At 58.3% G+C, this 14757-nt stretch overlaps 1 protein-coding gene across 4 annotated transcripts in view; it reads right to left on the reverse strand.

Annotated features, from left to right (window-relative positions):
* TNRC18 (trinucleotide repeat containing 18) overlaps window positions 1-14757 on the reverse strand; it is an 88045-nt gene that overhangs the window by 31487 nt on the left and 41801 nt on the right. For all 4 annotated transcript variants that reach the window (XM_042972045.1, XM_042972044.1, XM_042972042.1 and 1 more), the window contains 6 exons: window positions 12021-12196; window positions 11354-11490; window positions 10988-11116; window positions 9156-9327; window positions 7394-7754; window positions 3955-4230 (listed from right to left, as the gene is read on the reverse strand). In XM_042972045.1, coding sequence (XP_042827979.1) covers window positions 3955-4230; window positions 7394-7754; window positions 9156-9327; window positions 10988-11116; window positions 11354-11490; window positions 12021-12196 — 1251 coding nt within the window. The remainder of the gene's footprint in view (window positions 1-3954; window positions 4231-7393; window positions 7755-9155; window positions 9328-10987; window positions 11117-11353; window positions 11491-12020; window positions 12197-14757) is intronic.

The raw sequence follows: 14757 nt of genomic DNA on the forward strand, positions 1-14757 counted from the left end.
ACCAGGAGACGGAGACTCGGTGCGGCCAAGTGCTCAGGCAGGACTCAAACCCAGGGCTGCCTGGCTGTCTTGCCACCCAGAATCTCCTGGAAAGAATCTAAAGGAGCTTCAGCCTGTGTCTCCAGCTGGTGAACAGAGATGTACTTCTCCATGGGAACCGGCCTCCCGCCTGGGAACCTGCAGCCCTGAGCCCAGCTCGGGCCATGGGAACAAAGGCGGGGCAGGTGGCAGGCTGGCAGGCAGGGGCAGGAAAGGCAGTGCTCCCTGCACATGAACCGAGCCCTCCAAGAGACTGTAGGCAGGTAACGAGCTTGCTTCCGACCTTCCCCAAGAGACAGGCTGACACCACAAGGGCAGGCAGGCACGAGAGCATCAGAAGCCAACTGCCCACGAGATGCCCAAGGGACGTCTGCCCAAGGGTGGGGTCTGCCCAGACTGCTGGGAGTGTGAAGGTGGCTCTGGGGGCTGCTGACCGAGGGCAGGGCCAGGCGAGGCTGGAGGTGCCCCTCTGCAGCAGGAAGGGGGAAGGGAAATACGGAGGTGGCCCAGATCCCCCCTACTCTACCTTGGGAAGCACCTGCGCTCAGGGGATGGAGAGGGACAGAGACAGCTGGCCAAGTCCACGTTCTCCCACCACGCCCCAAGCCACCTGCCTGCTTGCGTGCAACTAACAGCCCAAAGTGGCGGCCCTGGGTGCGCCAATGGAGGCAGGGGCTCTGTCTAACCCTTAACCGAGGGAGCCTCGGTCTGTGCCGAGCGACCCCTCGGTGAGGAAGGTGGAGATGAGCTCAAGGAATCCCTGAAGGGAGTTGAGAAAGGCAGGAGGCAGAGGCAGAGGTTTGTTAGGAGGAGGAGGAGGGGGAGGAGGGAGAAAGGAGGAGGAGGGGGAGGAGGAGGAGGAGACCCGGCCCCCCGGAGCAATGGATGAAGCAGGATGGAGGCCAGCGGGGCAGGCAGGCAGGCAGTGCGCACTTGCGGTCCATTCACATTGCAGACATCACACGGTTCTGTCTCCGCCCCAGCGGGCCACAGCGGCAAAGCAGGCTAAGTGTAGGCAGACTTTCGACAGCGCCTGGGTCCCCCACGGCGGGCCTCCCTGGGGTGGGCCAATTTGAGCAGGGCGGCGGGCGGGGGGCTGGCCGGGGTGGGGGCACGGGGTCAGACGTGTGGCCGGTTTTCCCTTGTAGAGAAGGCCTCCCCTGGCTGCTCAGGTGTGGAGACTCCAGAACTCTCTCCCATCCAGGAGTCCCCATCGGCAACGCCCGGTGGGGGAGGGCCGGCTCTGGGTTTCCGGATGCCCGGGATGTCTATGTTGGACACCAGTCGGCCAGCAGCAGCCCAATCCCAGCACCCTGAGACGGGAGAGTGCTTGGAAGGGAAAAGTCAAAACCAGGGCGTGCTTCCCCCAAAGCGGAGACACAGAGGATCTTGGTCTCCCGAGACGCTCCCCACCTCCGGCTGCTGGGAGCGTGACAAGCCCCCACTGGCTATTTCCCATGGCGGCCGGTCTACTCAGGCTGGGGTCTGCGGGGCAGGGGGAGTAGAGGGGGTCTCCGGACCAAGAAAGCCTTTCTAGAGCTGTCCACACCTGAGGTCACAGGGCTTGCCAAGGGCAGAGGGTAGAAAAAGTCCCAACAAAGAAGCCCAAGCAAATAGAGAAAAACTTTTATAAAAAGAAACAAAAAACACCACCAACAAAAATCTCTTGGCTCAGTACAGTGGGGTTGTCTGTTGTTAACTTGGTTCGGTTTCCAAAACCCGATTGATAAATGCCAAAGCAATCCGCTGCTGCCATAGCCGATGGGGGCAAACCCCGAGGAGGGGGGGTGCAGAGGGGACACAAAGAAAAGGGTTTTGCCTACCTACGGAGCAACGAGCCAGGCTCGCACCCAAGCTCAGTGACCCGCTGCGCCGTCTGCCCTACTCCCAGCCTTCGCTTTGCGTCCAGAGTGCAGCGTGAGAGCGAATGCAAGAGACCAAAACAGACATTCAAAGCATCATGGGTAGGGATCAAGGGTGAAGGTATGGTCAAGCTGCTGGGAGGAGAGAGCAGACACTAGAAAGCCAAGCAGTCAGGTGTTTTAGTACCGGATGTCAGAAGTCCCTATTACCCAAATATCCCTGTCAAGACCTCGCCAGCTGGTGTGCGCAGCAAGGCCCCTCCCCTCCCCCTATCTGGGCTCTCTCCACGGCTGCATCCGGCCTGGTCTGAGGGCCCCTGGCTCCCTCTGCCCACTCTCGGCCAATGGCCCCTTGCGAAGAGATCAGAGCGGGAGGGGCTGCCTGCTTCTCTACAGGATCTGAGCTGGGGCAGGAGAGCTTAAAAACATGGAAGCTGGAACTTTGGCTTTAAAGGGGAGGAGCCCGGGGAGGAAAGGAAAGGGTCAGGGAATGATGAACCAGCCAGACTGGTCTGCAGAGGCCAGGGCTGAGGGAGGCCCGGCAAAGGAGGCTGGCTGGTCGGTTAGTGGCCTCCCCCCCAGGCCCAGACTGAGGGCAGCAGCACAGGAGAGTCCCAAGGGCACCTGGCCCCCTGCTGTGCCGTCTCCTGGTCACCCAAAATGGATGTGGGCCAATCAGGACGAGGGGTGTGGGCAGGGAGAAGGCGGACCAGGAACGAAATCAGGGTAGAGTCCAGCCCCAGGGCCCAAGCCAGTTCCCGTCCAGGTTGGCCTCTGCGTGTCTGGGCCTCACTCAGGGAGCGTGGGGTCCGGGCTCTGGGAATCCCTGAAGGGGGGGTCCACCCTGAAGCAAATGCTAAAGTAGGGTGAGGAAACACTTAGGGATCCTCTGGCTCCCCCGCCGCCCCTGGGACACACCTAACCCGGGCAAAGTCAGAGCCAGGGTGTTCGCAGGGGTCACTGAACCCCACCCTCTCTTCACAAGTGAGGCGAATGAGGTTCCCCGGGCTGGGCCGGGGTGCCGGCAGACCAGGCCTGTGGGCTCCTAGGCCAGTGCTCTCGGCGAAGCCTGTGCCCCGCCGCTCAACACGGCAATGAGGCCCACGCTTTCACATCTCACAACAAAACTCGGGGCAGCAAATGGTCTTGACCCTGCACTGCCTACATGCCCTTTAAAACAGAAATATGTGTTAGGAAACGAGTGTTCGTCTTTTTAAACCGCTGTCACACAGGAACAGAGCTTTAAGAAAATGAAAAAAAACAAACGAGCAGCTAAAAAAAATAAAAATTAAAAAAAGGAAGAAAGATGAAGCTGGAGGTGAACGCAGCTGACTTTCGGTCTGAAGAATGAAACGCATGCCAAGAGCTACCGGGGACATCTGAACAATAGAAAAGAGCGGCAGACTGCACACCCCAGCTCTGCCCCTTGGTGGGGGGGGGGGGGGGGGGGGAGGGGCGGGGGGGAGGGGAAGGAGGGACAAAATGGGGGGAGCAGCAACCTAACGGTCTAGTAAGGACACAGCAAGAGAGACAAGGCACACGGGTTTAGTTAAAAATGAACTCGGTATGTTTAATAAAGCTTGGTATTACCAAAATCGCGGTACAAACATCAAGTCACACGCCCACACGACAGAATTCCATTTACAAAATGTCCCTCGGAGGCCTCCTCCGGGTCCGCGCCCGAGAGCGCCCAACCCAGGCCTGCGGTCTAGGGGGCAGAGGAGGCGAGGAGGAGGGCAGAGGGGGAGAATGGACAGGGGTGGAGACTAAAAACAGTCCATATAAAAGCTCAAAAAGAGCCAGGCCGTGGCGTTATCACAATGATACAGGTACAGGTAAGAACAAAAATAAAGACTCAGGCGGATACGGCAGGCTACGCTGCCAAGAACCAAGACGGCCGCCCTTCCCGAGGCGTCCCAGACGGGCCACCTCTGCCCGCCATCTCCTGCCATCTCCTGCGTGCTCGCTCGCTCGCGCTCGCTCTCTCGCTCTCTCTCTCACTCACTCTCTCGCTAGGAAACACGGAAGGTATTTTGTGTTTGGAGCTAGTAACCTTGGTCAAACGAGTCCTCCGAGGAATCGCTGAAGGAGGATCGGGCCTCGACCTCTCGAAGCAGCAAACAAAAGGGCTGCTTCCTGCCGGCGGCCGGCTTGGGTTTGAGAGTCCGGGCGGCCGCCAGGCCCCGCTCACTCAGCTTGGGGCCCCCGGCCGGCTTGCCGTTCTTTGCCACCATGCCACACAGGATGGAGGACGTCAGTTTGGAGCTGGACGGGCCTTGGGCAGACCACTCGTCCTTCAGGAATCCTTCGTCTTCCTCTGAGTCCGTATCTGCAGTCAAAGTAGTTTTTGACACAGTAAGTCATGGGGTGCTGGGCGGGGAAGGGCTGGCGTCTCTCGCTACTAGCGGTTTCGAGAAGGCCCTGGCGCGTGCTAGGGCAGAGAGGTCCAAATGCCCACTGGCTGCGGAACAAGTCGTGCCCCACCGCCTGGACCTCTCGCCTCTCGCCCGGGAGGCCTCCAAGCCACAGGCATCAGAGAGCTTGTCCTGTCCGGGCTGGCCGCTGCCGGCCCCGCCCACCAGACAGCCACTTCTGCCAAGGCCTTTCCGGGCCCTGGGGGGAGGCAGGAGCCCCACACTCGTGAGGGTCTCGCCCGTGGTCATGGAGGTCACTGCACCCACACGTGGGGACACGGGGAGGGACAAGGCCCAAGAAAGGAAGGGCCCCGGTAAAGCTCTTCTCCCCCAGAATACCCGTTTGCCCCGGCACAGGGTGGCACAGGCAGGCTCACGACGACAATCACGCACGCGCACCCCAACTCCCCACCCAGCAGCATCCCAAAGGCGCGTCGAGATGGGCCATCGTGAAAGCGGTTGCACCAAGGAAACTGGCAAATGATGGGACAACTCAAGGCTTCCCCCCAACTTTTTCCTATCGAAGGGCCGGGCTGCCAGCACACTGCTGCTGGCTTCCCTGTCTCCGGCCTCACCGTGCAGGTGAGGTCAGGGTTCCCAAGCTCTCCCGGGAGAGGATCCCCCAGCTTTGGGGAGGGGGAGTGCCACGGTCAAGCAGGCACAGCTCTGGCCCCTTCGAAGCCCATCCTAACCAAGAATTCATTGGAAGAAAGGGCTCGGCAGCCAGAAACTATAACCCCTTAATCTGATCAAATCCACTCGGAACAAGAGGAACACTAACAGAGACACAGCTCTGGCAGCACCTGCCATTTGCAAATCCACAAGAAAACTATACGCGTCGGGTGCAGGAGGCGAGGGGGACGCAGCGTCCGCTGGCTGCCTCCTCCTCTACCTGGGCTTTCCACGTCAAGACCCCAACGGCAGGATGGCCTCCAAACTCCAGGCAGAGCTAGGACAAAGACAAGCCCCACCAGGCCCCTGCCCATCGTTCCCAAGGCCGCATCCCAGGCCAGAGCCACTCGTGGGTGATGACAACCGAATCGGCTTCCCACCAGGCATGTCCCCAACCCCTACAACCCAAGAGTTGTAAAACCCCAAAGCGAAAAAGAGAAGAACGTTCTGTTCTCTCCTCCCATCTCCTGCCAGCCATCCCTGTGCTAGAAAACACTCCTGTCCTCTTTGTGACCGTGTACTCTCGCTTACCTAGAACCGCGGAACAGCCAACATAAAAAATACAAACGAGGGCCCTCTCCAGATCCAGCCGCGTATCAGAGCCAGCATCTAGTTGGAGTCAGACCTTTAGACCTGTATGTTGCAACGTTTACTCACTTCTCACCTGGACGATGGAATTTAGGCACAGACCCAACAGCTAGACTAGCAATCTGAACATCGCTTTGTGCATGCACACACGTGCGCACAGCGGACTCACTGGCTCCGAGCACGCCAAACGTCTCAGAGGCTGAACCGATCTCTGGTCTCTAAACGTACCCCAACCACCTAGAAGTGGGAAGGTACAGGATTCTTCCCTGGCAACCAGCCAGGCGACACCCAGTGGCCACTCACCCTTGAAACGTAAGAGCCGCAGCAATGCTCCCCACTCCCTCCATCGTTCCAAAACCAGCAGAGATACAAACAGCAGAGGAAAACCCTTCTTCCCTCTTCCTCCAGAGCTAGGAGTTTCTGGTATGAGCTCATGGTGGCCATGGGCCAGGGCACTCCTGCTCGGATCATACCCATCACGACCGGAGGGCCATCAAAGCTATCGCAATCAAGCATGTCCTGGGCACATAAGCCACAAAGGCGCTGTTTACTTCACGCACGTCTCTGCATCAGCCCTAGAGACCCTTCAGTCCACAGCAACCAAAACCACGAACATTAAAACACACACACACACACACACGTATGCACACGCATGCACGCGCGTCAAGTTCTTCACTGACGTGAACTCCCTTAAAGTTCAGGACAGCCATGGGAAGCAGACGATGATAACCCCATGTCCACAAAACTTTATTTCCTTTCCTTAAGAAAACAAACTTTCTAATAACATTACAAGTGTCCCCTTTCTTGCACGTGACGTTCAACCGCTGCCCTCCCGACACCTCACGGACCACGCAGAGTCAATCAAAAGCCCAGACACACACAGCCAGGCAGTCGTCAAGGGAAAAAGCCGCCCACTCCAGTCGGAGCCTGGGGACTCCCAAAACGCACCCCGCGGACAACTGCCAGGAGCCACGAAGCCCCGCCTGGCTCTCCTGCGGCGGCCACACGCTTGGTGCGCATCGGTCCTGGGCACTAGGGGCTCGGCCCACACACGCACCACGCAGCGGCCCCGGGGCCCCTGGAGAGCCGGGCGGGCGGGCCCAAGGCCCAAGGCCCAAGGCCCCAGGCCCCAGGCCCACCGCCCAGGTAAGGAACTCCGACGCGGCGGGCTCCGGGCCAGTGCGAGACCGCTCAGCCCCTCCGCGGCTGCGCTCCCAGGCTCCACAGCTCCCGTCCTGGGAGCCGAGCCATCCGGGCCCCGCCAACTCCCCACCCCTGGCGGTCAACCTCGCCCGGCCTCGGCCTCCACCCTCGGGAACGACGCGGGGCAGCCACCTGGAGGACTGTCTTGGTCGGAAACAAAGTGAAACACGGCCCGCACAGCCCTCGGTGCGCCGACCAGCACGGCGCCCGCTCCACGGACACCGGACACCGTTCCTCTGAATCTCCGGCCCCAGGACAGAAAGCCGCCTGTGGGCAGGGGAGACGGACTCCTCTCTATGGTCGTCGCGAGCGACCGCTCTAGGCCCAGCGGCCGCCAACTCGGTGGCGCAAAGCCTCCCACACAGACGGCTTCCCCTCGAACAAGCGAACAAGCGGAAGGCCGGTACACGAGGGCAGGCGGACTTCCGCTCCCACCCGCCAATCACGGGCGCCCGCCAATCACAGGCACTTCTGCTTTAGGCACCCCCCCCCCACGCACGTACTTCCGGCCTGGAGCCCGCGCAAAAGCAGGAGACGTTCGAGCGCCCGCGAGATGCAGACAGAGGAGACTGAGGAGAGGAAATGCCCCGAGGCGGCGCGGCGTCCGCTACTTACTGTAGGAGTAGCTGCTCACTTCCGAGGCGAACGGGGAGTGGGCCGACTTGGGCTGGCCTCTGGCCTTGAAGCCCACCTCCATCTTCCTGGCTTTGGCGGCCCTTTTGTGTTTACCTTCTCTGGAGGCTTTGAGAGACAGGCTGAGGCCTTTGGCCAGCGCCTTCCGGTCCTTGCCCAGCAGGCTGTCATAGGGCGTCAAGTACCTGCCGCAGCCCCCGCTCGCTTTGGACTTCCCTCCAGAACTGTCCGAGAACTTGAAGGGCGACTTCAACTTGTCCTGCTTCGTGAGGGAGAGGGCCTTGTCCAGCTTGCTTGCCAGTTGCTCCTGGTCACTGGCCATCTTCTTCTTTTTAATCTTTAGCTGGAGAGGGAAGTTGGGGAGTCACGGGTTAAGACGTTCGGCAAAACAGGATCGTGTGTTTCGGTGCCCAGGCTGTGCCGAAGCTGGGCTCCGGTCCTTTCCTCCTGCCTCTGTGGCTTCTAGCAAGCTGCTCACCTCCTCTTAGCCTCAATTCTTCTGCTCTGTAAATCGGCGATAATTATGTATGGGCATCTTGGGGGTTTTTCTGAAGATGAACAAGATCAGGCCCACAAAGCTTTTATCACCGAGCTGTTACTGCGGTTACAGTTCTCATGAACACTGGCATTTCCACTGGCTTTGCCTGGCGCTGTCTGGTGCCTCCTAGGGAAGCCCTTCAAGCAGGCAGCACAGCCCATGAGCAGAAGGCAGCTGGATTAGGTCAGAGGCATGGAACCGAGATGGAAAACCCAGGTCATACCATGGATTCCCACCTAAAGCAGCCCATCCAACTAAATGTGCCTAGCCGACAAGAGAACGCCCTACGAGCGTGCCCTGGATGCCTGAAGCAGAAAGCACGACTCAAGATTTCACAGATTAAATTCCTGGTTCCAAGTCTGCTGTAGTCACTCATTGTCAAAGGGAAATGTGCAGTTTCAAAGCCGTTAATGCCCCTCATTTGAACGTTTTGTCTCTATTTTTCTTGAATCAGGTAACCTATTGTAAGGCGGGGGATAGTTGGGATAGGGCCATTTAAACAACAAAAGTATCCTTCACAATTTGTGAATAAAGGATGCTGATCTACAAACTGGCTCTATTCCCTCCTCCTGGATGCAGTCCCCCTTATGTGTGTTATTTCGCTCTGATGGCCAAATCAACATACAGCCCCTTGCATGGGGCCTTATGGGGAAAGATGACAAGGTACATTAGTATTTAGAGACAAGGGCCTTAAGTGGCCGATTTCAATGCTCTGCAGAAATCAGAAAAATCAAGGAGCTGGCTCTCACCCCATTACCTCTGGAGAGTTCACAAGGAAATTACGATGGGATCAAGCCCTTGCTTCTGAGAACTACAGAATGGTGAAGCTGCTCGTTGAACAATTACACTGTTAAACAATAGTAACTGTGTTATCTGGTTAAGAACTTGCAATCTCTCTTCCTGGCTTCAGCAAAGGGTCACCGAGCATGCATGGGGGGGGGGGGGGGGGGGAGTGGCTTTCCGTCTCCGCTCTACCTGAGGCTGCGCTAGTCTGGTTAAGTCTCTGACCTCCTCTGGGCCTGGATTTTCTCCTCTGTGCAATAAGGAAGACTAGAGGACAGTCCTTCTGGCACTAAGACAATCATTTCTACAGTGTCTGTGCAGCAGGCGGGGCCAACAGACCTGCAAAGGGAGCGTGAACTCTGGCACACCCTCCAGACCTTCCACTCTAAGATGGCAGCATCTCTGGAACACTGGGTTACTGACCTGACTCATGAAGTCCGACGAGGCTTCGTGCTCGTCCCAAGGCTGGTTCCTGCCCCTAGCTTTCCCTGTTCCAACCAGGGCATCGTGTTCCTCCTCAGGTCCCTTGTGTCTCTTCCTCATCCCTGCTCCAAGCTCGTACTCATCCGACGTCAGCAGGGGCTTGCTGCTCAGCCTGAAACCCAGAGGCACTGCTGGTCAGCACGCTGGCCAGGAAAGACTCAAGGGTTGGGGGTCCGCCCTCACAGCCCTGAAGGGTGGGCTCTGGATGTCGAAGCACAGACAGTGATGGCAGAGTGACGAATCTGGGGAGACGGATCCTGTAAAACTATGGTGCTGGGATTCTATTTGTGAGTGGGGCAGAATGAGAGTTTAACCGGAAAGAAGAAACACTTCTCCAAGGCAGTATCCTCTGCTGGCCTCTTTCTTGTGCTTCTTCACACATACACTCACACACACACCTTATCAAAACATGCCAAGAGTAAAGATCAGAAATGTCCAAGAAATCCCCCAGGATTGGAAGGGGAGTAAGAGCCACTGGCTGGTCTCCTGCACCCCCGGGATTAAGACAGTCGGGACACGGTCCTAGGTTGAAGGCTTCTCTTGCCTGCTTTAAGCTAAACCCTCACAAGTAATAACAGCAGCTAATTTTTACTTGGTGCTTACTATGTGTTCTGTTCCATGTTAGTGTTTGATACCTGAGCCACAAAACAATGTTCCACATCCTGTTTTTACACGTGGGGAAACTGAGGCTCCAAAAAGCTAACACCCAGCCCAAGGTCACAACAAACACTGGATGGAGCTGGGACTCACAAGTAGGAACAGACGCCCACCTCCAGAAGCTGTGCTCCTAACCAGTGGCTGTGTGCTGGCGGCCCCAGCCCCTGTGGTTTCAGGAACTGCTTCCCTGCCCTCCTTTGGCTGGTTTTAGGGGATTTCTTCCTCTTTCCATCCTCTCCTCAAACAGGAACATCCAAGGAGGACAAATCCAAGTCGTGGGGACGCTTGGGGTGATCTGACAAGCCCTGTGGCCGATCCACTGCCTCTCCTGCGCCTTTTAGGGGCACCCTGTGGCACCTCTGCTTCCTCAAGCCAAGCACCAGGCCACCTACTGTCTGCCCTGCTCCGATGTGCCGGGCTGGGGCACACTCCAACCCCGCTCTTTTGATGGGCCTCATTCAGCTCCTGCTACTCCATGACACCCAGGGAAGACCGCAGCATCATTCCTACCCACGCTCAGCCTGGAGGAAGAGCTCTCATCCCAGCCACCATTCAAGAAAACCTCCAGAGACGCCACACGTAGCTCCTGCTGCCGCTCAAGGAGTGTGCAAAGGAGCGGCCCCGGGTCACAGGCTCGGGCACGACAACCCAACAGGTCAGGCCAGGAGGACAAGAGTGACGCTGTCAGTCACGGAGGGAAGTAAGTGACAGCACAAGTCAGAACCCGTCCCAGGGGGCTGGAAGCTCAGCGGATCCCTCTGCAGGGAGGAGGTGTACGGAGAAGAGCAGGAATTCGTCCCTAACCGTGGAGAAAGCAGGTGTGGCGGGAAGACGGGCGAGGCACTTGGCTCATGGCACAGAAACCTCTCTCACTGGGGTCACCTGCCCACTCAGTGCCGGGTGGATGAGTCTGCCTGTCCGTTCCGCCACTCGCCTGGCTCGCCCTCCTGGCCCCAGGCGGCGCGCACCGTGCTCCCTGAGAGCTACCAAACCAGGTGGGTCGGAGCCCGAGGGACTCGAGGTCCCCGGTGCCCAGACGCAGGCCCTGCGTGGGCCTGTGCTCCTCCCCTCCGAGCTCTGTGCCAGTTCCCGACCCACCGAGGGGCCAGCCTTACTTTCCGCTACTGTTGCGGCTCTTCCCTCTCTTGCGGGGGGGCGACAGGGTGCTCAGGGCGTGGGTCCGTTTCCTCGGCCTGCCAGGGCCTCTGCGTGCCAAGCTTCTATGGGGTTCCTCGCGCCTGTCCCTTAAAAAGAATCACACGCTCGGCTGTGAACCTGGGGGGTGGGGGGGGCGCGGAGAAGGACATACGATGCACACACGTCACTCGGGTCCACACACACCTCTAATGGCCTACCACAGCCAACCTACTGAGCGCCAGCGCCTATGAGAGCCCAACCGGGGCGCCGCCTGCCGCGGCCTTGTCGCCCGGCCGGCCGGGGCCGCGGGGTGTGGCTGGGGTGCGGCCGGGGTGCACACTCACTCGGAGTCGCGGCGTCTCTGCAGCTTCACCAGCTCTCGCTGCTTCTCCTTGTACCGCCGCTGGACCTCAGCCAGCCGCATCCGGAAGTCCAGCTCCATGGCATCCATGCTTTCCAAGGAGGACTTCATGGCGTACATCTGCGGGGAGAGCGGGGTAAGGATGCCAACGCCCACCGGCTCCCACCACCTGGCCAGGCATCCGCTCAGATGGGAACGGCGAGGCCTGATGGTGACCGGGGCCCAGCTCACGCCTCACCTGCCACTTCACTAGCCCTGGCCGTGGGCAGAACGCGGCACGGGGACCAAAACTCAACTCTGCAGGGCCGCGTCAAGGCCGAAGCGGCCCGAGACAGCCGCTCCCAACAGTGTGGGCCATCGTGTTATCCATCGCTTACAGAGGCCCACAGGCACCGAGGGGCACAGCCAGGCCTGCTCTTCCTGACCCGCCAGGCGGTCGCCCATTATCACGTGGATAAACGGAGACCCAGAAAGGGGATACGGCTTGCCCGGGACCGCACGGCAAGTCAGCGGTGGAACCTGGACTCGGATCAGGCCCTTTCGACTCCAAAGCCAGCCGTGTCCCCAGCAAGATGGAGTCTCTGGGGGACCCATCTCTGCTCCCACCCCACGGGCCACAGGCAGGCAAAGACAGGCCCGGGACACCTCACCCGCTCCTCCTTCTTCTGCATCCAGCTATATTTCTTGTTGGGGTTCAGCTCCCGCGGAAGCCGCAGGTTCTTGAGCGGGTCCACGAAGGGACTGTCCAGCACCTCCTTCAGCATGTGGCTGCTGGCCGCCAGCAGGCTCTCCAGCGAGGGCCGCACCACCGGGCCCCGCTCTGCACCTGCACATAGGAGGCAGGTGAGCCCACGCCTCTGTGCCCGCCCCGCCGTGCTCCCTGGGGGCAGCCCACCCCACTCAGACCCCAAACAGGGAGAAGAACGAGCCCAGGACCAGCTCAGGGCTTGCCCGAGGCCACATGGCCCCCACGATGCTGACGGGACCCCGGCCTTGCCGAGAGCCAAGAAATGGTGCTAAGTGAGGAGAACAGGCAGAAGCCGGGGCACACGGCACGGCTCTGTTCCAAACGTCCACTGCCGCCCAGAGAAAATGGCCACGAGCGGCCAAGCGCCCACAGAGGTGCGTTCTAGGCTGTGCCTCTTTCTGCTCATCTGTCCTTTAAACTTTCCACAGGGAATATGCATGGTTTTCACATCCAGGAAGAAAAGGGCCCAAATTAAGCTTCATAAACTGCAAAAGCAGTAGGAGAACACAAAAAAGACAAACCAAGCAGAAAAGTGCGAAGAAACGAAAACCCTCCCCGCCCCCGCACAAAGCTGGCCCCGCCACCAGAGGCACCACTCTCGACATTCTGGTAGAGGGCTCCAAAAATACCGACCCCCACTCGAACACACGCAACGTCCGTGGGCATCCTTCGTAAATGTGGGAACGGCATCAACGCATACATACGGTATCACACCTTTTTCCACCTACCCTCTTTTCACGGTAGTGCATAACAGCAATCTACTACGTGTCGTTAGCTTGGACCTTATGAATTGTAACTGCCGTTTCTACAGGTCAGCAACTTTTATGTGGCCAAACCCAGTAACAACTGCCTAGAGTTCTCTTGCATTGCTCAGTTTTAATTAATCTAAATAATCCCCCATTAAACGGCATTTCTATTTTTTCTTTTTCTTTTGCAGGGGGTGGGGGGGTGGGTGGGTAGTGGAGGCACAGGCACACAGTAAGGACACGTGTTTCAGGAAAATTCCTCTCTGTGATTAACACGATTAAGGTATGTGCATTTATCTAATAAATATTCCCACTACCCTTCAGAAAGGGCACGCCACCCATCTCCCCTCCAATCTCTCCCAGAGCAACAGTTTTTTTTTTAATTGGCGTTGTCTTTGTGATCTAATATGTGATCAGTTTTTATGAATGTTCCACACATGCCTGAAAAAAAATATTTTTAAAAAAAATTTTTTTTAGTGTCTATTAATTTTCGAGAGAGAAGGATGGAACACGAGCAGGGGGGGCGTAGAGAAAAGGGACACGGGATCCGAAGCAGGCTTCCGGCTCCAAGATGTCAGCAAAGGGCCCGACGCGGGGCTCGAACTCCCAAACCTCGAGATCATGATCTGAGCTGAAGTCGGATGCTTAACCGACCGAGCCACCCAGGCACCCTCAAAGCATATTCTTTACTACCGACGCATACAGTTCCATAAAACAGACATCACTGATGGTCTCGCATAAATCAGGGCTTCTCGACCTTGGCGCTATCCACGTTTTGGTCAGCTCATCCTCTGCAATGGGGGCGGCCATCCTGGGCATGCGCTGTGGGAGGTTCAACAGCATCCCCTGCCTTTCCCCACTAGATGTCAGCAGTACTCCCCCAAGCTGCGACAACCAACCGGGTCACTGCCAGTTGAGAACCAGCGGTTTTGCTCTTACGGGCATGGGCACGGAGGCTGCACAGCAGTGAGCCCCATCAGCTCACGAGGGCCCACCCCGAGGTGACGCCTATGCACCAGACCACCCCTCAAGGTCGTCCGAACTGGAAGATTCTCAGTTGTTGGGTAAGGCAGGAGAGCACCGCTCCATCACAGAGGAGGGGACCGAGGTGCAGCTTCTGTCACCTCCTTCACCTTCCAAACCAGTCTGGCTGAGGCTCTCCCAACTGAGACCGGGGAGCCTGGTGACTCTAGGCCATCTGCTACGGGATGTATCATGTCCCCCCTCCCCGCCCTCCACACATTTAAGTCCTGACCCTACTATTTCAGAAAGTGATCTTATTTGCAGAGTCTCTACAGAGGACACCAAGTTAAAGTGACCAGATGAGCCCTAATCCAGTAGGACTATTTGTCTATAGAAAGGAGAAAGCTGGAGACAAGCACGGAGGCAACCGGGCAAGGACACGAGGAGAAGACGGGGTCCACGCGCCAGGAAAGAGGCCTCAGCAGGACCCAGCCCTGCCCACGCAGTGGTCTAGAACATCCAGACGCCCCCCAGTCTGTGGTACTTGTGACAGAAGGCCTGGCTAACACACAGCCTCATGGCTGTACCAACGCAGGGGTGACCTGTGGGCCGCGGGAAACTCGACGGGCGACCAGGGGCCCCTTCAGCGTTCCATCGGCAGCTGCCTGCTGGGTAGAGAAGAGGGCCGCCAGCCTCTCCCTCACCCTTGCTATGTACACACCCCTGCACACCGGCACCTCCAAGTGTGCTTTCCAGCCCAGGGTCACAGATCCAGCCGCGGGCCACACCTCCAATGCAGAAACCAGCTGTGGGTCCCAAAACCTCCTCCTGCTGCTTCCTGCAAAGTCTGCCCTTCCAGCGGCTCAGGCTAGAAACCCTGGAGTCGCTCTTACACCAGCTCGGAGCCGGCAAAGCCCTCTGGCTGCTCCA

Source organism: Panthera tigris, chromosome E3, assembly GCF_018350195.1.
Source record: "Panthera tigris isolate Pti1 chromosome E3, P.tigris_Pti1_mat1.1, whole genome shotgun sequence".
Taxonomy (NCBI): Eukaryota; Metazoa; Chordata; class Mammalia; order Carnivora; family Felidae; genus Panthera; species Panthera tigris.